Raw genomic sequence first — 21,447 nt, forward strand, 5'->3', positions numbered from 1 at the left:
CTTCAAGCGCTGCCGACGTTGCACCGTCACTGTCAAAGGGTTGTAACGGCGATTTCTTGCCAGCACGAATGGAATGTTCATCTCTGGTTCGTGGCGTCGATGTTGAAGCGCAATCCTTCCGAGAAATGTCACGGTTTGGATGAAAGCGCATTCATGTTGTTGCTGCYCGCCCCGACCAGGAAACCATACCTACACACACAGCAAGTCTGGATGAATGAATGAAACCACCTAATTGGCAATCCCTTCCCCAATCAATTCAATCAAAGTCTGAATCGAGTTTCAAGGCGGCATCGAACTAAATTCCCAGGCGCCATTTTCAGGCCGCCGCTTTGTTGCCATGGCAATGCAATGCTGTAACCTCACTTGGACCGCACATGTCACCCCACCAGCATGAAGTATACCTTACTTTATTCAGCTCCCTCAAACATGACATGACCTCTACCCCACCACGATGGGCATCTCGGGCATCTTCAAGGAAATCGGTCCCGGTGAGCGCCAATCACTCATCGCCCTCTCCGCCCAACATCACGCCGCCCACTCCCAACCCTTCCGTCTGGCCATTGACACTTCCATCTGGCTCTTCCAAATCCAGGCTTCGAAAGGTGGTTCCAATCCTGCGCTCCGGACATTCTACTATCGACTCCTTCGCCTCATCGCGCATAATATACATCCTCTCTTTGTCTTTGATGGACCTAACAAACCCACCTTCAAGCGGAATAAGAAGGTTGGAGGTCCTGGAGTCAGGGTGGCCTCTGTCCCCGAGTTTCTCGCCAAGCAGCTACTCAAGGAATTTGGATTCCCATGGCATGTCGCTCCGGGAGAGGCCGAGGCGGAATGCGCAGTGCTGCAAAGGGCCGGAGTGGTGGATGCGGTCATGTCGGAGGATGTGGATACACTCATGTTTGGGAGTGGCGTTACTGTCCGCAATTGGACAGCCGAGGGAAAGGGAAAGATTCCTACGCATGTGAATGTCTACCGTGCAGAAACGACCAAAGCCAAGAGTGGACTGGATCGGGAGGGCATGATTCTGGTGGCTATGATGAGTGGTGGAGACTACATTGTGGAGGGCATCCCAGGGTGTGGGCCGAGAGTCGCTTGTGATGCGGCAAGGGCAGGGTTTGGAAAAGACCTGTGCGAGATTGCGAGGAGAAAGGATGTGCCTGGTTTGGCGCAGTGGAAGGAGAGGTTGCAACGGGAGATCAACACGAATGAGAGCAAGTTCTTTACCAGAAAGAATAAGCTCGTGATCCCGGACGACTTTCCTAGCAGGGAGGTGTTGGGGTATTACACTCATCCGTGCGTGTCATCCCCAGAGAAAGTGGAGAGATTGAGAGAGAGTCTGCAGTGGGATCAAGGTATTGATTTCGTTGCACTGAGGAACTTCACCGCGGATGCCTTTGACTGGAGATGCATTTCCGGTGCGAAGAAATTCGTGCGCAATCTGGCTCCGGCTATGTTGGTCAGACAACTGCGTCTGAGAGAGCCATCCACACAGCAGGACGAAGCGGTTCCCACTCATTTTACGCTTGAGGCTCGACAAGAGCGGGAAAAGGCTCTTGTTTCTACAATCCTCAGCAAACGGACCCACGCTTCAACCGACAACTCTCTAGAGTACCGTATATCCTTCACTCCGATGAATCTCGTGCCAATCGACCTCTCTATTGAGGACGAAGATGATGCCCAGCTCCCAGCCAGTGGTACAGATGATCTCCTCAGCGAAGCAGAAACTGAATGGGCTACCATGCCCAGCTCCACTCCAGCGCTCGGTGAGGATGGCGAAGACGAGGAGGAAGCATTGACGACAAAGACTCGAGGCCCATCTCTCTATGATCCCACCCAGCCAGAGAAATTGTGGTTACTGGCAGACTTCTTGAAGCGGGGATGCCCGTTGATGGTTAGCATGTACGAAGACGGTGGAGGAGATCCCAGAGCGCTGTTCAAGGCCAGGCGGGAAGCGAGAGCCACAGGCAAAGGAGCCTCCAACATCCACGCTGGTGGCAAGAAGTTGGCTGGGAAAGGGAAGAAGAAGGTTATGAACGACATGCCAACCAACTCGCTCATGGCTTATACGACCGTCACCAAATCTTCTCAATTGCAAGTTTGGAAGGATGTCGACGACAATGTGTCTGTCGTTGGAAGAGCAGCACTGGTGGATTTGAGTCCACGCACTTCAACCAACAGGTCTAACAGCCCACAGAAGAAGACCTCAACAACTATTGGTATTGCGAAGGGTAAGGCTAGTGGCTTTCAAAGGATGAGCTCGCAATGGCTGACTGGGCCTCCGCTTCCGAAATCAACAAAATTATCTTCTTTCGATCAAGAAGACGAGAGTGATGATGACGATCCTACGCCAAAAGCAGTCCGGACACTCGCTCCATCAAAGTCTAAAGCTGCGCCATTGAAGGCCGGGACGGCAGCAGTAAAACACAAGCCGGCGACGGAAGACAAGCCAACCTCAACAGACCTCAACTCCTCTCGACCATTCGCCCAATTCGCAAAGAAAGTCGCAACGAGAGATTCGGATAGCACGCGAAAGACCCCGACTTCAACTCCTAAGAAGACGCGCAAGAGGCCTTCAGCCGAGCTCGAGAGCAGCGCGAGGAGTCAATCAACGATCATGTCTTACTTCAGTCCCGCTGCGAAGAAAGATTCACAATGCAATGTCATCGATTTGCTTTCTTCTAGTCCTGTCAAGGGCATGGGAGCTATACCACCGCCCGCATCGACGGTAGAGCAGGGGGATCTAGATGGTGGGTTTCTCCGAGACTTGGAAGAGGAAATGGAGTTGCCTGCTTCGGTTACGAAGCGTAAACCGAGAAAACCTTTGAAGAGGGCTAAAACTGCGCCTGTGAACATGGGAGAAAACGATTATGATGTTGGAGGGAGAACGACGCCAGAGCTCTTGGATTTTAGGGCTGAGACTAATATTGAAGTCTTGGATCTCGCTAGCCCGTCACCTGTGAGGAGGGGCGCAGCTTCTATAGTTCCTCCTCCAGCGGTGAGACGATGTGTGCAAAAGTTTCCCACACCAGCGGGATCTCCACCTACACACGCTGCGGAAGCGACACACCTTTCACCTCCACCACGCACCACAACGACCTCACCTCTTCGAAGATCACCAAGAATCTCCCTCGCTCGCGCTACTTCTTCCTCTTCCTCCTTCATCGCAAAAGACAAGGACAAGACTAGGAAGAAAAAACAACGCATCCAACTTCGCGAAAGTCTCGCAGGTGCATTCAAGTTCGTCGATGCAGAGGAAGAACCACGGTTGGGGATGTTGGATTTGACGGGCGATATTGCGGGCGGGGTTCATGTGCATGGGAAAGGGAGGATACGAAGTTGGAGGGAGAGTGGAGTTGAGWTGTTGGATTTGACGGAGGATTGAGTGGACTGGATTGGATTGGATTGGATTGGATTTATGAATTGGGGAGTTCTAGGTTGGGTACTGCTTTTGAGCGTAGGTGTTGGTGGAGTTTTTTGTGTAGACCTGACTCAGGCAAAACGGGCTGTCTTGAAGACTTAAGTGTCCAACTGAATATCATCAACTTAGACGTATTAGCGTTGTTGTAGAAAGTACGATCTTTTTGATGTGTAAGGTACATGTAGCTGACTGAAGACTGGAGGAAAGATGACCCGAGGAGTCCCCTCACGCAACGCTTAATCCCGCCTTTATATCCGGGCAGCCGGTTAGCCTTCCACCGACCTCGCTCCTCGTGGCAACAACATGGTTACCTAAGGTATGAGCGTGATGATATAAGTTTCATAAACCATTGATCGCAATCACCAGCACAGTGTCCCCTTTCCTATATCATATCACATCAAATCATGTCAAAATTACTGCCATCCTCATTTCGTACAGCTTCACGTCATTCTCACTTCCTCAAAACAACACCTTCAAGATGCTTCGCCCGTCCCTTCTCCATTACTCGTCGAAGAAAGCTCATGGAAACTTCGGGCTTCACAGAAGAGCAACTCACAGTCCGCGATGCAATTTTCAAGGTCTGCTCAAATTTCTCGGATGATTACTGGATGGAACATGACCAAACCGAGACATATCCTCACGAACTACATGTATGCTTGTCCTCTCTCCAAAGCCCTCCTCTGCTCACACATACCACAGGCAGCTCTAGCAAAAGATGGCTGGATAGGCATCGCCCTTCCCGAATCCCTCGGTGGGGCAGGTCTAGGAATCTCGGAAGCTACCATGATGCTACAAACCATAGCCGAAAGTGGAGCAGGTCTCGCGGGAGCACAGTCCATCCACGCAAACGTCTACGCCACTCAACCCGTAGCGAAGTTCAGCACAGATGATCAACGRGAACGCTTTCTGAGAAAAATCGTCTCGGGAGAATGGAGAACTTGTTTTGGAGTCACAGAACCCAACACAGGACTTGAAACTCTCAAACTTACCACCACCGCAACTCCCGATGCCGATGGCGGTGGCTACCGCGTTACAGGTCAGAAGATCTGGATCTCTTCCGCGCAAGTCGCGCAGAAAATGGTTCTACTAGCCCGCACAACTCCAATCGATCAAGTCAAGAAACCCAGTGAGGGGCTCTCCATGTTCTACATCGACATGGATAAGTCTGATCCCGGACTCGAAGTCAAACGCATCAAGAAAATGGGCGGAAGAGCCGTGGATGCCAACCAAGTCTTCTTCGACAACTATGCCATCCCCAAAGATTCCCTCATCGGCGAAGAAGGCAAAGGATTCAAAATCATTCTCCACGGAATGAATGCCGAACGCTGTCTCCTCGCCGGCGAGGCGCTCGGATTAGGCTACGCAGCGCTCAAAAAAGCAACCGATTACGCGCGCGAGAGAATCGTTTTCGGACGACCCATTGGACAGAACCAAGGAATTCAACATCCTCTTGCATCGGCGTWTATGCAATTGGAAGCGGCGAAATTGGCCACGTACCACGCCGCGAGACTTTACGACAAGAGTTCCCCGGGTATGCCGGGGTATGATGCGAATATCACGCAGCATCAAGTGGGAGTGGCGTGTAATAGTGCAAAATATGTGGCTGCTGAAGCGGCCTTTACGGCTTGTGAGAGGAGTGTGATGAGTATGGGAGGCATGGGGTATGCGGCCGAGTATCATGTGGAGAGGTATTTGAGGGAGTGTTTTGTTCCGAGGATTGCGCCTGTTAGTCGGGTGAGTATTGCGGTTCGAGAGATGAATCAACCGTGGATGCTAATATTGAGGATTGTAGGAGATGATAATGAATTTCATTGCGGAGAAGAGTTTGGGGTTGCCGAGGAGTTATTAGATGATGTCGAGATGCTGCTTCATCTTCGATATACATATATATATACAGCATCATCAACCCTCCACCAACCTCTTCAAATCATCCGCCTGCCTCTCAAAAGCCTTTTTCAAATTCCCCTCCAATGTCTTCGTAATCGGCGCAATCAACCCATAATAAGTCTCCCAACTAACATATCTACCCATCCCCAAAAAACATTAGTCAAAACACACTTTCCACGATACCCGCTCCCACCCACAGCGCAAAGAAGAAAAAGAAGAAGAAGAAGAAGAAGAAGAAGAAAAGACAACTCACCTCGTAACCCCGCCCCCCAAATCCCTCAAAACATTAACATGCTCCGCCTGCTGTCCAACCCCCTCAAACCTCCACCCACTAACCGCCGCCGTCTTCCTCCCATCATCCTCCTCCCCCTTAACCTCCCTCTCAGCAAAAGTAACAACCTCATCACTACTCGTATTAACCCCACCAGGCAACAACCCCCTAGTCGTAAACCTCATAGCAAACCCCACATCTTCCCGAACCCCCATCTCAACTTCCTCCCCTCCTTTCCGATCCCGAACATCCACAACGAAAGAATTCCAATTTTTATACTCTGAGAAATCGAGAATCGCATCGTAAATCTCCTGCCTTGAGGCGGAAATGTCGCGTTGTGAACATGTTGTAAAAACGATTCCGGCATTGCCGTATGTGGGAGTTCCGAGAAGGGGGTTGTCGCTGCATTGGGTGTGCGTGAAGGTTGAGGGGGCGAGTTGGAAGGCTTGGGTTGGTTGGATTGTGATTGTTGAGGTTATGAGGAGGAGGTGGAGGAGGGATGATGGGATTGAGAAAGGCATTGTTTGGGAAAGTTGTTGGGTTGTTGAAGAAGGCGCTGGTGAAGAGGTTATGTTGGGGAAGATTCGAATGTTCCTTATGGTACCTTTACCTACCTTAGACTTTGACGGCCTACCTACGCAGGAGGGGTCTTCGTTTCAGTACTGCCAATGACGCCGAGGCGTCTGTCCTTCCTAATCTCGTACATCGTGACAGCTTCGTGAAGTTTAAATTGCTACGTGCTTCAGGTTGACTTCTGCAACACTACGTACAGGTGAACCTTTAATGACACAATTTGACGTCTGCTTTTTGATTTGATGTTTCGGCATTTGTATTCAATCGTGTCGTAATTCTACATCGCATTCCCTTAAAACGCCTTCCAATTGAAAAAGCCATGTCCATGGCGTCTTGGTATTCACACTAGGTAGGTTCTGTTTTCCCTCATGCGGATCATCTCATTTGGACAACACTCTAGTTGGCCTCCTGCTGGGCCTCAATAGCCGCCAGTTGAATCTGAGCAGCACCAGACTTGAACAAAAGTCCCAGTCTCTCGCCACCAATGACATACATCTCGGCGATCATCAAGTGGGCGCTGACAAAGACGACGGCGAGCTGGAGAGCAGCCATCTTGACGTACACCTTGATCAGTCTCCAGCGAGAAGCGCTGTCAAATGAGCGCCATGCCTGGAAGAAGAGAGCCTTGGAGCTGCCACGAGCGGTGAGATCGAGCTCACCGACCAGGGCCTGGCGGTCGAATGGGACAATGGTCTCGCGGTCCTCTGGGAGAAGGAGAGCCTCAACACGAGTCAAGGTGACGGTTGCTGGAAGGAGAACGGCAAAGGCGACGAAGATGGCGGTCGCAGGGACGGCAAGAACGCGGAGTCCCATCATGCCGAGCATAGCGCAGTCCTTGGAGTGAGCAGCTTCGACGACGTGGTCCTGCTCGATGTTGTCAAGGCCAAGAGCATATGCGACGGCGACAGGCAAAACCCAGGTAGCCTGCTGAGCGAGGGCAAAGACCAACGAAGGCATGATGACAGCCTTGGACTCCTTGCGTGCGACCATGTTGCTCCAGAATGGCTTCGAGGATGGAGTGGCAATCATAGCGTGGGTCCAGGCCATGTGGAAGCGGGCGAGAGCGACGGAGACGAAGACGTAGATGAGGGTGTTGCCCATCAGTCCGAACCCGAGAAGTTCCCCGACAAAGTTGGTAATGAGTCCGTGCAGCCCGTGGTACATGAAGGATGCGCGCAGACCTCTCCAGCGAGATGTGAAGCCGCCAACGCTCGACAAATGAGCCATGGTGTCGCGGACGCTTGCAGTAATGGGCTTGTTCCTGATCAGAGTGACCTCGACATCCATATCCGCCTCGGCCTCGGAGGGCATCAATGGCTCCTTCTCGAGCGGCGCATTGGGTTCATCGGCGTAGGCGGGGGGCTTGTCCTCGATGAAGGCGGTGGAGGTGGGCGATTCGATCATCGTGAGGGATGCCATGACGTCGCCCAGGGTATAGCGGATGGAGGCGATGATGAAGAGGGTGACCAGGGCGGTGACGAGCATGGGCAGCATCTCCATGGGGTTGACCTCCATTTCCGGGCCCGCGGCCTCGTACAACTCGCTGTCGTGCTGCAGTTGCTGCATGTATTCGGCATTTGCGCCGGTGAAGTGCTCCTGAGCGGCTGACACTCCACGGCGGACCAGATGGCCGATGGCCTGTCCGTGGAAACTCATGATGGGTGGTCTTGKGCGGTGTTATTCGTGTGTTGGTGTGGTACAAAGAGAAATAAAGAAGAAAAGGCTGGTGGTGGTGGTGAGGAAGAGATGGACGAGACGGAGGAGGAGATGTGGTGTGGTTTGGTGACGCTGCGCCTCCGCTGCTGCCTTGTTGCCTACGAAGGATCGACGGCGGATCGGCATCTATTTTCGCCGATACGGTAGGGCTTGAATCGTTAAAGCACATCTCAAAGGGTCCATCCTTCGCCTCTCACCTACCAACATCTTCGTCACTCTCTTTGTTCTCCAGCAATACCGTGTTCTCTTACGATTAGTAGGCATCGATCGCATTCACAAATGGGTCTCGGATAGTTGGGTGTACGAGACTCTGTTCCCAGCCTTCGCCTCCACTCGTTCCACGCAGGAACTCATTTCTAGGGTTAGGGTTGGGGTAGCATACAGATGTTTGTTCTGAGGCATGCGACATCCCAGAGGTCCGGCAATGGTGATAGTGTTTTGATCGATCAATACTGTGGAGCGCGTAAATATATCAAGAGTTGTCTGATCCGCATAGTCATTTCAAGGGATCCAATCTCACTACAACCCGTCTCTTTGGCTACCTTGGGGCTGCAGCAAGTTAAATCTTCGCTGCGAAGCCACGAGCGAATATGCCAGGAAACAAACTCACATAAACAACGTCGATTGAGTAAATGACACGTTCTTGGGATTAACAGACCAAACCACCATCTTTCGTACAAATTAGATTGACGAATACGTGAACACTTGACATATTCTCCGCCCCAGCAAGACGAGATATCGTAGAAGAGCTTACAAGCATGATCAGCTGTACGCGTGCAGCCAGCAGCTTTTTGTAGGTCAGTATGCCCTGTGCACACAAACCGGTTTCCTGCCCCGCTCCGTCCCGATTAATTCAAAACTGCTCTCAACCAATGCTTCGTCCCTTGAGTCCCCGTGGAGGTTTCCAGTCCAATCCCAATAATCCGCCCGCCAACACCCAACGCAGCCTTGACGAGGCGGACTGTGGCCATTGCGCCGGACACACACGGTGAGGCTGCTAGGTATGGGAATTATAGCAAGGAAGGAGAACAAAAAGACGATGCTAGTAGCAAAGAGTTCTTCAAGGATGTCCGCGAYGATTTGAAGGGGGATAGAATATTGTGAAAAGAACACCATAACGAGATGGGTAGGTCTAGGTCCTTCTTTTTAGGATCATGCTTGTAGGAGATAAGAGATGAAAGAGAGAAGCGCGGGAAAGAGTTGACGGAAGTTACCATCGTAGGGCGAGACGACTAATAATTTGTCTGTCAGGGGGGAGAGCCAAGTCTGTTGTCTTAAAAGCGATGTAGATAAAAGCTACAGCTCTGTGTATCATCTCTGTTAGGCGATTGGAATGCTCGAAATACGTCGTCTCCTGGCGGTAATGCTTTCATCTTGAAGTGGWCCATACTATGCCTTGCTTGAATAACATCGTGGCACGTCCAGCGATGGTTGAGCGTAGAGATGCCTGTCGGACGGGCTGATCCTTGGTTGTGATTCCACAGCAACAGCAGAATTTGACATCCAACGCAATATTCAGGATGATGCTAATCCATTCGTAGCTTGTCAATGTTGATGTGCAKGTGGTATCGTAGAGGACAAGTTGGATGTCGGGTTGCTGTAGTGAGATGCGCTAAGCAGGGGTTACTCAATCTAGATCTAGCTCCAAAGCATGTGCTCTCGACTGCACAGCCTCAACGACATGCCGGCGTTTCGATGAACAAAACACGGCGCTGACCCGTGGATTTGCTCGTCCTTCTCCCCTCACCTAACATCCTCCGCACCAGAGATACTTATCCGCCGAAACAATGTCTGGCCTCCCCCTTCCACGCATCATCACCGACACGGGTGATGCGCCGTCTGGTGGGTCCTTACAACAATGGCAACATCTTCATCAACACCACTGATCTGTTGGATAGAATCTTCCGACGACCACTTCTCCTCGGCCAGTGAAGGAACGCCCAACCCCAACCGCCTCAGCACCGACGGCTCCCAATCGCCCATCCCCATCACCCGCGTAGAGCGAGTCGACGACAAGGCGGCATACGGCGAAGAGCCGGGCACTCCCGCCTACGCGCTCCGCACCGCCGATGCCGTTCCCGATGAGGTGGAAGTGGTGCCCGAGGGTCGTCGAGCGCGCAGTGGAACGCAGAGCCGCAGTCGCTCCCACTCGAATCTGAGTGTCAGCAGTCGACCACCGACGCCGGGAGGCTCCCCGGTCCCGCATATCAAAGTGGAGCGACTGGACGATAAACCGGCATATGGAGAGGTCGAGGGCACAGTGGCCAAAGAGATGCGGGAGTTTGATGCGCAGCCGGATGAGATGACGGTGGTGGAGAGGGATGATGATGGTAGGTGAGTGGGAGTCGGTTGATGGGGAGAAATCTCATGCTGACGGTTGGGTGGGGATAGGAGCGAAGAGGTAGGCGACGCCAAGGTGGGAGAGCAGCAGGCCTGGTTGAAGGAGATGTGGGAGGGAAAGCAGCAAGCAGGACAACCAACACCACCACCACCACAACAACAAGAACAAGAAGAACCCCAAACCCTTCACGAAGACGAAAATGACCAAGGAGAAGAGGCCGAAGCCGCAAAAGACGACGATGACGATGATGACGACGACTTTGGAGACGATTTTGATGAATTTGCAGAAGAGGGCGGCGACGACGATGATTTTGGAGACTTTGACGAGGCCGATGGGGATGCGGATGAAGGAGGAGGGATGGAAGAAACCCTTCCTTCTTCATCCCTCGCTGGTCTTGTAAGTTACTTAGTCATGACAATCAACATCTTCCGTCCTCATTTTTTCATCATCTTTTTATCTCACTGACTCTCAATCCAGTCGCCTCTCAATCTGACCCTCGACTTGTCCCCCGACGACCTCGACTCCTACCTCGACGCCATCTTCCCCACCCACCCTTCAAACCCCACCGATATTCCCACCTTGAACATGTCCAATTCCTCTCCCTTCCTTTCCGACCGCTCCCTCTCCCTCTGGCAACAACTCGTCTCTCCTCCACCCATGCAACCTCCCAATTGGACCCGTTCCCGCATTCGACGTCTCTTCCTCGTCTCCCTGGGCGTGCCAGTCGACCTGGACGAGATCCTCCCGCCTTCCAAACAGAAACGTCTCGTATTGCCCAACATCAACCTGCCAGCTTCCCCTCGCGCATCCACTCTTGAACGCTTAAAACGAGGTGATGGCGGGAATGAATCTTCCACCTCCATCGACTCTAAAACAGGGACAGCAAAGAAGTCTTCCACCACCACATCAAGAAGAAGAGGGCCTCCGCCCCCTCCAGAATTCGACGCAAATTCCGCCGTCTTGATCTGTAGGACCACCGTTGAGGCGATGGAAGGTTTGGAGGATGGAGAGTTAAAGTCTCATTTGGAGTCCTTGGAGGGCTTGAACCGGAGGAGCAGTGGAGTGTTGGAGTATTGGTTGCAGAGAAAGGATGAGGCGTTAAAGGAGAAGGAGGCGTTGGAGGGGGTTATTGAGAATCTGGTGGGATTTGTAAAGGGGAGGAGAGGGGGGAAGTAAAGTGATGGAGTGGAGAGGGGTGCATGTGGCGGAAATCTGACTGCTGCGGAGAGATGGCCTACATGGGGATATTCTTCAATCTTAATGTCAAATCACCAAAACAGCGAACTCGATTCCGAGTCACTAAAACAACCAGGACCTCGATTCTGAGGATCTTCAAGGCGCATTCCAGGCCGCGTTTCATTGTCCCATACGTGAGCGCCACGATTACGACCTGACTTTCATACATCCTGTCTAGACCTTCGGAAGATCACAGTGTCGGGGCGAACATTGCCCCTTTTGAAGCTTATTGACACCCGTTTGTAGTCAGATTTCCATTCACGACATTGAACACCAACTCCACCTGCACATGAATGAACAAAGAAAGACGACACATACATCTCCTATTCAATCACTGAATAGAAGCTATCCAGCACGCCACAAGCGAGGTACATATCTCCTCCCATCACTGCCCACCCTCCCATCATCTCCCCACCCACAGTCAATCCCAGACTGTGCCTACATTTTCTTATCTAACAATTCGAGAAACATATTTATCAAAATGAAACTCACCCTCATCGCCCTCGCGGCTGTAATCGCAACAGTCTCCGCAACCGCCGCCGCTCCCAGCAAGCGGGATGTTGATGTTGATGCTGATGTTGATGTCTACGAGATTGTGAAGAGAGATGATGGAGCCATCACCACTCCCGATGAAGTTTTGGCGGAGGAATTGGCGGCGAGTTTGGCGAGTGAGGATGAGGATTATGATGCTAAGCCCGATGGTATGACGGAGGAGGAGTATGAGATTGATTTGGCCGCTAAGGATGTGGAGGATGGAGGGGTTTTGCCTTCTGATTGATGATTGAGGATATTAAAGGAGGGGTGGATATGTGTGTGTGATGGGGATTGATACTTGTGGAAAAGTCTATGGGGAAAGGCGCATGGGCTGTGTTATGCATTATTGCTGTCTATCTATTTACTACTCATCGCTCGCTCGCTGGCTGGCTCTATTTGTCGTCGGGACTGTATCGTTTTTGTCGTTAAACAGAAAAAAAAAAGCAAATGGAAATCATGCTGAATCACCTCCTCTTCTCTCAATCTTTCTCCTCAATTCACTCCCCCGTCTACTTCTTCGATATCTTCTCCATGACCAAGTCCACCTCGGCACAAGTATCCGGCAGCGTAATCTTCGTGTCCTGATAAAGTTTCACAAACAGCTGCGGCACACCGTGCCACCAGTCACAAACTAGTTCAGTCAGTCAACCGATTCCAAAAGTCCAAGGGAAAGGAGAAGACTCACCAATCCAACCTCCAAACAACTGCCCACTCTTATCAGCAGATTCGGAATTCTGAGGCTCCGAATCCCACACTAACGTCTCAGTATCACGAGTGAGGAAAGTATGGAATCCCGAGTTCCCAGTCTCATTCCCATGAGTTCCGGCGTTGATTCTCACGGGCTGCCATTGCGAGTATGGGACTTGGGAAAAGTCGACTTCGAGTTGGTAGCCATAACCAAAGAGGTCAAATTGTCTAAATCACATCATATAAAGCATCAGTACATCTACTCCTTTATCTTGGAAGGAAGGGGGGAGGGGAGGGGTTCTTACTGGTTGTAAGTAGCTGAAGAGTGCCCATAGACTGGGTTGGCGAGATATCCCTTTGCGGCTGTGGAAGTGGTTTTGTTGAATGTTGCGTCGTTGAGACCTGCGCCCGTGTGGTAGGCTTCACTGTAGGGGTTGTTAGTTGGAGATGGTCATGTTGGCTCCTCGGGGAAGAGGGGAAGGGGAATTTACAGGTATAGGTTATCGAATCTGTTGTAGCCGCTCTTGACGTGGGTCTTGAGGTAGTATTCCTGCTTGACGGAAGCGCCACGCTCAATGACTGCGGCGGAGGCGAGGCCTGTGGCTGCGAGGAGGTTGATGAGCTGCATTGTTGATTGGTTGTTGGTGGAGGACTTTGTTGGTTTTGGGGAAATTCTGATTTTTTAGTGGATGTGGTTGAGAAGGTTGTAGTTGTTGTTCTTGCGAGAAGCTGTTGTTGTGTGATGGGAAAGTCTTTCTGAAAGCGATGGAAAGGGACTCTTATATCTCTAGAGACGTCGAAAAGACTCCCGGATGCCGCTCTCTAGCGATACGAACTTCATCCTTCTCTCTCTTTCTCTGCGTCATTGTGATCTGATTTTGGACTATTCTCATTCCTTTTACCGCAGCATACCGATGATCTCGAAGAATCTCGTGTGGCTTATGCCGTATGCCACCGGCGTGCCAGCCATGTGCAGCCAAGAATAGCAGACGAAGAGCTTGTCGTATATAAGCTTACTCCAAAGCGAAGCTTAATCCGCTGTAGAGACCTACGTGAGCCCTAGATGAGGATTCTGAAATGTGAGATGGGCGAATGAGATTGAGGGATTGCGTGTGGCATTAAGCAGGAGCTGAAGGGATTCACATAGTTCACGCTAGTGATATGCGCTAGTGGACCGACCACCGGGATGTCGTCAAAGTCGACCCACTCGATGCTATTTTCGGGAACAAATTGGTGAAAGTATCGCTCATGAACCTTTTCCTCCGTATAAATTTTAGAGACATTCTTGAGATGGCATGTCATCAACTTTCGTTAGTTTGTTCCTTCTCAGAATCTTGTCATCGGTGTTTGTGGTGGAGTCAGGAGGAAGCAATGTCTTCATCTCCACAACACCAATGATTGGATAACCGACCAGCTTCACATTTCATTCCTCATCATCACCCTTCCCCTCTTCCAGTCAATGTTCCCCTCAAACCTGCCCAGCGGATCATACTTTTCCTTCACGACCACCAACCTCTCGAAATTGTCCCCGTAAACCTCCTTCACATCATTCCAAGAATGTAAGAACCCCGGATGATACTCTCCCGTGAATCTTTCCCGACCAATCTCTTTCCCAGCTTTCTCCAACTGCCGCATAACAACTTCCTCCAGACCGGGAGAGGCATCTTCCGGACGACACCCAAGCACTAATTGCATGACATGTCTATGTCCCGAATGCGGCCAAGCCGTGGCCTCACGCCCAGAAGTAGACGAGAAGGCTTTCTGCTCCCCACGTCAGCAATCTGCACTTTCCTCCAATCGAGAAATATGTGGACCAGAAGACTTACCTCCTGCATGAATTCCAACAACACCGTACTCCCACTCCCAAACCCCTTTTCCAACCCATAACATTCCTCATACCACGTCCAAGCCCTCTCCAAAATCCCCTCCTCTAACCTCCCTTCCAAAAGCGGCGCACATGCCCAGAACATGTTCTTCCCTTGATAGCTTTTGAAGCTATCCGCCAGCGCATTGACCTGGCGATAACTCATCTCCCCGGAAACAAGCTCTTTTGCGCCAGGGAGGGAGTAGATCCATCCGAAACCTTCAGCACTACGAGCGTGGGCCTCGCCGAGGAAGTCTACGGGGAGTAGAGCGAGGCCTGGCCGGGGCCCTTGGTCTTGTTGACCCATTCCGGGGCCCTGATTTGTGATGTGCAGGGCGGTTTTGGGGTTTGAAGGGAGAGTGGAGAACTTGGCGACGGCGGTGGATGTAGCTTGGAGAGATTCATAGGGGAGCAAGATGACCCCCGCAAAGGCGTTTTTGGGGACAGGATGGGCGCGGAATTTGAGTGCCGTGACGACTACATTTCCCGGTTAGTGTCCATATTGCGTTTTTCGTGATGGAAAGATGGAAGGATGAGAAGAGGAGAAGAGAAGAGAAGAGATACGCACCACCAAATCCTCCTCCTCCACCACGTACTCCCCACATAAGATCTTCATAGCCATCTTGAACAGCCCATACGATTCGACCATCCCATAATATCACCTGCGCGTCCAACAAATTCTGCGGATCGGATATCATGCCCCATTCTTGACTCAGCCAACTCAGACCTCCCACAAGCGTACTACCAGTAACGCCGACCCAAGTACATCTCGCTCCCACACAAGCCATTTCCCCATCTGTAGCCTCCTCCATGAAGGTATCGACTTCTCCCCAGGAGAGACCTGCACCGACGGTTGCGATGGAAGTCGAGGGATCATAGGCGAAGGAGTTGAAGTGGGACATGCTGATCAGGACGGAAGGAGAGGAGGAGCCGCCCGTCCCGGTGTTGCGGATGGAGAAGGGGAGGCCGGGGAGAGGGTAGAGGTAGGCGAGAATGGCCTGGAGAGATTGGAGGGTTGCAGGGAGGAGGACGAGTTGCGGGGAAAGGTGAGAGTGGAGGGACCAAGGAGTTGAGTGGGCAGAGTAGGAGGGGTGGGTTGGGGTGTAGAATTCTGAGCAGAGGGTTGTGAGATGGTGGAAGTGGGATTCTCTTTCGGAGGGTGTCATGGTGGGAAGAGGCATTTTGAGGATGTGAGAGGGAGACGCGAGTAGGAAGAAATGAGATGATGAGGAAAAGAAGCAAGACGGGAGAATTACGTGGGATCGGGAGGAATGTGGTAGGTACCTATGGTTCTTAGGTGAGATGGTGATGAATCCTGCGGGGACACCACTTGCAGGATTGATGACCCATCTTCGAATATGCGAAGGGCGGAATCTGGGCAATGTTGTCGATGACCAATCCGATAGCATGCATGATTGAGACGATGTCGTAGGAATACCTATGAATCTACCCAAAGTACATGTCAGGTAGTCGATGTTTCCATGACAAGCGCGATGTGACGTGACGTTGGAAAGAGAGGGACCTCCGACGAATCACGTGCGACGCCAAATGAGACGATCCCCACCCACAACATCGCGTCGTCGTCGATCAACAAACACAACAAACACCGACTCGACCGATCCAACCCACCACATTCCACCTTCCACCGCCAAACATGTCCACCGCACGCCCAGCATTCGGCTCGGCGACATGGATCGCGGCGGAACGAGGACAGGCGACGGAATATCTCGAGCAAGAGCTGGACGAATTCCGATGCAGCGCGTTGAATGAGCTGGAATGGCTGAACGAGAACATGAGCGACATCTTCACCCACTCCCGCCAGAAATTCGCCGATGTCTTCAAGACTCCCTCCAAGTTGCGGGGAAAGACTCCTCGAACCATTCGAAAGACGGACCCGAGACATGCGCGCGCGCCTCTGACGGACATCTTTGCGCCCAACACTCCCGCCGGCTTGCCGCCATCGCCGCTAAAGGCCTACATGGGGAACCAATTCTCGCAGCCATCGCCCTTCAAGCAGCAGCAGCAGCAGTCACCATTCAAGATTGCGCCGCCGCCTCCTCAACCGAGATCACCATTCAAGGCCAACACTCCCGTCCAACRCTTTCCATCTCCCCCTAAACAGCCCGTCGAACGCATCACATCTCCCAAGCGTGCCACCACCAGCGATGCCACATTTGTGTCTGCCAAGGAGCATGACAGTCCCGCTGCGGCGGAGACCATTCCCGAGCGGGAAGATGTCGAAATGGAGGAGCTTGACCCGGAGAACGTCGAGGCGGAAGAGAAGAAAGATGTCGACATGGAGCATATCCATCCACCGGTACACGTCTACCAGAGTGATGAAGAAGATAAGAACAACAAAGAAAACCACGCCGGGATTGAAGACGTGGAGGCACAGTCCGAGACATCTAGCCCGGAGCAAGAACAGCCTCTTCATCGCAAGAGCAGCTTCACCTTTTCTGCTCTCCCCGCCCGCGAACCTTTACATCAAAGATTCAAATCCAACTCCATTCTGCCGAATCTGCCCTCCACGGCCGATGCGCCCACATCGAACCCCATTCCAGCGTCACATCATCAAAAGTCGGACTCGGTCACCACTCTGCCCGCCTTTTTCGCGGGCCGAGAAACCAACAATCTCCTCTCCGCCACCGAGACTCCCCTTCAAAAATCGAAATCGACTCCCGCTCTGCCAAAGGCCGTCGTCGAAGTCCAATCCATGACTCCGCTCCGTCCCAGCCTGCATCAAAAGGCAAGTGCATCGACCATCATCCCACCACCCGCCGCACCAGAGGCCGAGACTTCTGCCCACAAGAACAGGCTCTGGTCGGCCATCAAGTCTGCAAAGAAGATCTTTGCTTCATCCGCTGGAACTAGTGCTGCCGCGAAGCTGGAAGCGCAGAGCAACGATGAAGAGTTGGAAACTGCTTCCACCGCAACAGCAAAGACGGCCGCTCCTTCGACTGGCAAATTGCGTGCTCCAGGAAGACTGGCTCGTCCCACTAAGGAAGTCACCCAATCCAAGCCAGCTCCCGCCATCATTCGCGTGGCATCCCAATCGCAAAGAATGGGCCAGGGACATGCTGCTCAACCATCTTTATCCAAGTCCACAAATGAGCGACCCCCGCCACCTTCAAGGGATGGTTCTTCTCGCCCTGCAACCGCCATGGCCGGCCGTGTCAAGGCTCTTGAAGCTGCCGCCAAGAAGAAGGAAGCCGATGAGAGAGCCGCTGCGAGGAAAGCGGAACAAAAGTTGGAGATTGAGCGGAAACGAACAGAGGTTAAGGCTCAAAAGGAGGCTGACGAAAGAAGAAAGGCAGAGGCTGAGGAGCGTCGACGGGCCGAAGTGAGGCAGCAGAAGGAGGCGGAGGAGCGAAGACGTGCTGAAGTCAAGGCTCAGAGAGAGGCTGACAAGGAGGCGGAAGAGGTACGCTCTCGCGCTGCACATGACCTGGCTGAAACCATCAAACGAGAGCGAGCCGTCGCGAACACAGCCCATCCGAGAAGTGATGTTCCTGGCACATTGAGACAGTTGGGTAAGACTCTCAAGCCTGCGCTCAAGCGACCGATGGAGAACGCTCCTGCAGCCGATACAAAACGACGCCGGACGAATGAAGAACCGGATGAGCAAATGAGTGGCATGGGATCCAGCAGACCCAGTGTCATGGCGCCACCCAAACGACCTTCYACCATGCGCAAGGTATGTCACATACTCACCATAATCACACATTCAGCACTGACAATCCGCAGGAGAACATTGGCAAGTTTGCCCACGGCTACAGCCACGCTCCGCCACCAGCCGCACACCACGCCGCCGGTGGAATGTTCAAATCTGGCAATTCCAACCAGATGCAACATCTCCAACACAAACCGATGCATCCCAGCCATCTTGTCCAGATGAGCTCGGCGCGCATCCCCTTTGCGGGATCCGAGTCTTCCGATCAGCAGAGGAATTATCCCGGGCCTGCTCAATCGCAGTCCGCACGCAACCCCTTCGTCACGACGGAGATTTCCAACCAACATCATTACACTCAACAACAGAACAACCCTCAAATGTACAAAACTCCMGCCCGACCGGGACCACACATGCTTCCGAAATCCTCTCAAGCGCCCAAATCCGCTGGCACGATTCTAGGCGACAACATCGAACTTCCAGAGATCATGACGGATTCCGAGGATGAAGATTCCGAGTCGGAAGGCGGTGGAGGAGGTGGTTTCCGAGTTCCTTCCTGGGCAGCAACACCCGCGTTAAAAGTACAATTGGAGGATCAGCAGTTGATTGACCCCGAGACAGTTTTCGGACCGATTGGAGAGATGAATATGGAGGAAATGTTTAGGAACGGGAAGAATACGGAACGATTGAAGCAATTCCGGAATCGGGGCAGCTCGGCGCTCTGGGTCGAGAATAGAGATCAGATTACTAGTGCCGAGAAGAGGAGGGACGGGGAGTTGAGAGCGAAGATTGTGAGGGATGGCGGGTGGACTTATGATCCGGGCGCTATGAAAAGGGAGGGTTGATGAAGAAATCAGAAATCAGGGGTGATGAGACTGTCTTTCGTGGGGAGTGATGGTTGTTGGATTGGACTGGGGAGGATTGGTTGGTTGGCGTTGATTATGACGGGGTGTGTGGTTTGGCAATTATGACTTCTTGCGATGAGATCGCTGTTCGGCTCGCTATGCTTGATAATGATGATTGGGCTTGATAGAAGGAGAAGTGTTGAATATAAGTGTCTCTCTTGCTGATGATGAGGATGGCATTGTTGTATGGATGCTCGACTGTTTTGTGGAATGTAGGTATGCTCATTCTCATTCATCCCAAGATCCAATTTTCTGTCAAACATTTGCGAAAGCCAGTCTTCTCAAGCGMATCTTCGTCTGATGGTGAAATTACCCTCCTCATCGAGAGTGAGGTTGTTGTTCCGCCGGCTCTACCCGTTCCCTCAAGCGCACCAATCAGACCCCYCTGACTAACAACACCTTGCTCCTTTCCGACAACACAACATCTCCCAAACTGCCTTAATCCATCAAGAACATTCAAAACCCCACCACTCCAAAGAAAGAAAGAGAGAATCAAAATGGCCAACATGTTCGGCGCTCTAAATCGCTTCATCTCCCGCCTAGATTCGGACCCCAACGCCGCAGCTTCCTCTGGCGGTAACACCATCAGCGGACAATCACCCTCGCAGAATAACAACAGTACCACCCACCACGGCTTCCAAATTCTACGAAACACCAACCCTCAGATTCCATTGGATCCTTGGTTTGATTTCATCATCGGAATCAATGGTCATAATATCGATAATCCGGATCCTTCTCTCTTCATGACGGAGATTCAAAACTGCGCGGGGAGTACCATTTCTTTGGGAGTTTATGGTGCGAAAGGGCAGTCCATTCGGGAAGTCTATATTTCTGTTCCCCCGGCTCCGGCGACGCTGGGATTGGCATTGCAATGGACTCCGCTTAGTGCTGTGGATGAGATCTGGCATATCTTGGACGTTATCCCGAATTCTCCTTCTGATATTGCTGGTCTACTGCCCTACAGCGACTATGTGATTGGGAGTCCTGAAGGTCCGATCGCTGGGGACAGTGGACTGGGACAATTGGTCGAAGCGTTTCTGGGGAGGGAATTGCGGGTTTGGGTTTATAATCAGGAATATGATGTCACGAGATTGGTGACGCTTGTGCCGAAGAAAGGGTGGGGTGGAGAAGGGGCATTGGGGTGTGTATTGGGGTATGGCGCGTTGCATAGAATTCCAGCTCCACTTGGAGAACCGACGCAGGGGCCTGGCGAGACGTTGTTCGAGAGTGCTGGTGGGGAGGAACAATTTGATGCAAATGTTTCTCCGGGAGCGTTCCTCGTTCCAGCCGACTTGGCTGTCACTAGTCCAGCTCCAGCTTTGGGAGGTGGAGGACCTCCACCACCGCCCAAAGTCGGAGGGAAGGCGAGGAAGGCGAGAGCACATCATACTGGGGGCAATGCTACGGCGGGGKTGGATGATTACTTCGCCGAGGGCGAGCAAAAGAGTCGGGAATTGGAGGGAGGGGGCTCGACGCCTAAACCTGGTGCAACGGGCTTGCCGCCTCCGCCACCCAAAGGTGGAGCGGGACCGCCCAAGGCTGCATCGCCGGCGCCTGTGCAGGCCGCTGCTGTGGAGGAGGACAAGGATGAGGCGTAGGTAGAATTTGAAATGATGTTCAGGGAGGTCGATTGAGAGATGGTCGTGGTGAGCAGTAAGAGACGGAAGTACCTTCACTGTAAGTTGATCAGTTCTGACTATCAATCACATGCAAAATCTGTCGAACGCGGCTGCCTGGTTGTCATTGTTGCAAATGTTTCTTTTGATTCCATCTCTCACTCAATCATCTCTCACTTATCCATCTCTCACTTCTCCATCCGCCAACATCGCCATCGCTTCATACTAGCCGATACTCAACTACTGCGTATTGCACACACACATTGGCCATGAATTCATCAGCCGACCTTCCTCTCGGAAGCCTAGAGATTGTTGATCGTACGGAAGAACAAGTCACAGAATGCTCGGAAGAGCAAGGTCTCGCGAGCACTGTCGAAGAAACATCAAACAATGACTTAAACGACTCCAAAAACCCCAGCAACAAGCCAACCTTCCTCACCCTGCCCGCTGAAATCCGCATGGCAATCTACACCTTTCTATTCCTTGATCACCGGCCGTACGGCAATGACATTATCGAAGACGAACCTCTCCAATACCTCCACCTCCCACAAGTCGCTTGCGCATCTCGTCAACTCCGAAAGGAATCAATTCCAATCTTCTTCGAGACCGTCACTTTCCAACTTTGGATCGGCTGTGATGCTCGTGAGCGACACGCAATCCTCGAGAGTCGCGGGGACGGGCAGGCTCCCAGAAACAAGCACGAAATTCACGATCCAACTTCTGATATTT

General features: G+C 52.2%; 10 protein-coding genes; 6 read left to right on the forward strand and 4 right to left on the reverse strand.

Annotated features, from left to right (window-relative positions):
- Positions 1-451: 451 nt before the first annotated feature.
- On the forward strand, positions 452-3,385 carry RCC_03285 (uncharacterized protein; the record flags this gene model as incomplete). The annotated part of the gene is made up of 1 exon (XM_023768575.1): positions 452-3,385. One exon carries the CDS (start codon positions 452-454, stop codon positions 3,383-3,385), a length of 2,934 nt encoding a protein of 977 aa, XP_023624343.1.
- Positions 3,386-3,942: 557 nt separating this feature from the next.
- RCC_03286 (probable acyl-CoA dehydrogenase family protein) lies at positions 3,943-5,270 on the forward strand (the record flags this gene model as incomplete). XM_023768576.1 has 3 exons in its annotated part: positions 3,943-4,071; positions 4,121-5,155; positions 5,214-5,270. The coding sequence occupies 3 exons, from the start codon at positions 3,943-3,945 to the stop codon at positions 5,268-5,270; spliced, it is 1,221 nt and encodes a 406-aa protein (XP_023624344.1).
- A 287-nt stretch (positions 5,271-5,557) lies between these two features.
- Positions 5,558-6,100, reverse strand: RCC_03287 (uncharacterized protein; the record flags this gene model as incomplete). The annotated part of the gene is made up of 1 exon (XM_023768577.1): positions 5,558-6,100. The coding sequence occupies one exon, from the start codon at positions 6,098-6,100 to the stop codon at positions 5,558-5,560; it is 543 nt and encodes a 180-aa protein (XP_023624345.1).
- A 448-nt stretch (positions 6,101-6,548) lies between these two features.
- On the reverse strand, positions 6,549-7,808 carry RCC_03288 (uncharacterized protein; the record flags this gene model as incomplete). The annotated part of the gene is made up of 1 exon (XM_023768578.1): positions 6,549-7,808. The coding sequence occupies one exon, from the start codon at positions 7,806-7,808 to the stop codon at positions 6,549-6,551; it is 1,260 nt and encodes a 419-aa protein (XP_023624346.1).
- A 1,847-nt stretch (positions 7,809-9,655) lies between these two features.
- Positions 9,656-11,385, forward strand: RCC_03289 (uncharacterized protein; the record flags this gene model as incomplete). XM_023768579.1 has 4 exons in its annotated part: positions 9,656-9,710; positions 9,767-10,202; positions 10,260-10,605; positions 10,687-11,385. 4 exons carry the CDS (start codon positions 9,656-9,658, stop codon positions 11,383-11,385), a joined length of 1,536 nt encoding a protein of 511 aa, XP_023624347.1.
- A 541-nt stretch (positions 11,386-11,926) lies between these two features.
- On the forward strand, positions 11,927-12,223 carry RCC_03290 (uncharacterized protein; the record flags this gene model as incomplete). Its single annotated transcript, XM_023768580.1, has 1 exon — positions 11,927-12,223. One exon carries the CDS (start codon positions 11,927-11,929, stop codon positions 12,221-12,223), a length of 297 nt encoding a protein of 98 aa, XP_023624348.1.
- A 265-nt stretch (positions 12,224-12,488) lies between these two features.
- Positions 12,489-13,294, reverse strand: RCC_03291 (uncharacterized protein; the record flags this gene model as incomplete). XM_023768581.1 has 4 exons in its annotated part: positions 12,489-12,610; positions 12,665-12,894; positions 12,972-13,091; positions 13,158-13,294. The coding sequence occupies 4 exons, from the start codon at positions 13,292-13,294 to the stop codon at positions 12,489-12,491; spliced, it is 609 nt and encodes a 202-aa protein (XP_023624349.1).
- Positions 13,295-14,082: 788 nt separating this feature from the next.
- Positions 14,083-15,711, reverse strand: RCC_03292 (uncharacterized protein; the record flags this gene model as incomplete). XM_023768582.1 has 3 exons in its annotated part: positions 14,083-14,427; positions 14,493-15,007; positions 15,099-15,711. The coding sequence occupies 3 exons, from the start codon at positions 15,709-15,711 to the stop codon at positions 14,083-14,085; spliced, it is 1,473 nt and encodes a 490-aa protein (XP_023624350.1).
- Positions 15,712-16,184: 473 nt separating this feature from the next.
- RCC_03293 (uncharacterized protein) lies at positions 16,185-19,042 on the forward strand (the record flags this gene model as incomplete). XM_023768583.1 has 2 exons in its annotated part: positions 16,185-18,224; positions 18,275-19,042. 2 exons carry the CDS (start codon positions 16,185-16,187, stop codon positions 19,040-19,042), a joined length of 2,808 nt encoding a protein of 935 aa, XP_023624351.1.
- Positions 19,043-19,599: 557 nt separating this feature from the next.
- On the forward strand, positions 19,600-20,700 carry RCC_03294 (related to GRH1-Yeast (GR)ASP65 (H)omologue; the record flags this gene model as incomplete). Its single annotated transcript, XM_023768584.1, has 1 exon — positions 19,600-20,700. One exon carries the CDS (start codon positions 19,600-19,602, stop codon positions 20,698-20,700), a length of 1,101 nt encoding a protein of 366 aa, XP_023624352.1.
- Positions 20,701-21,447: the final 747 nt, after the last annotated feature.

This window comes from Ramularia collo-cygni (assembly GCF_900074925.1).
Source record: "Ramularia collo-cygni strain URUG2 genome assembly, contig: RCC_scaffold04, whole genome shotgun sequence".
NCBI classification, from domain to species: Eukaryota; Fungi; Ascomycota; class Dothideomycetes; order Mycosphaerellales; family Mycosphaerellaceae; genus Ramularia; species Ramularia collo-cygni.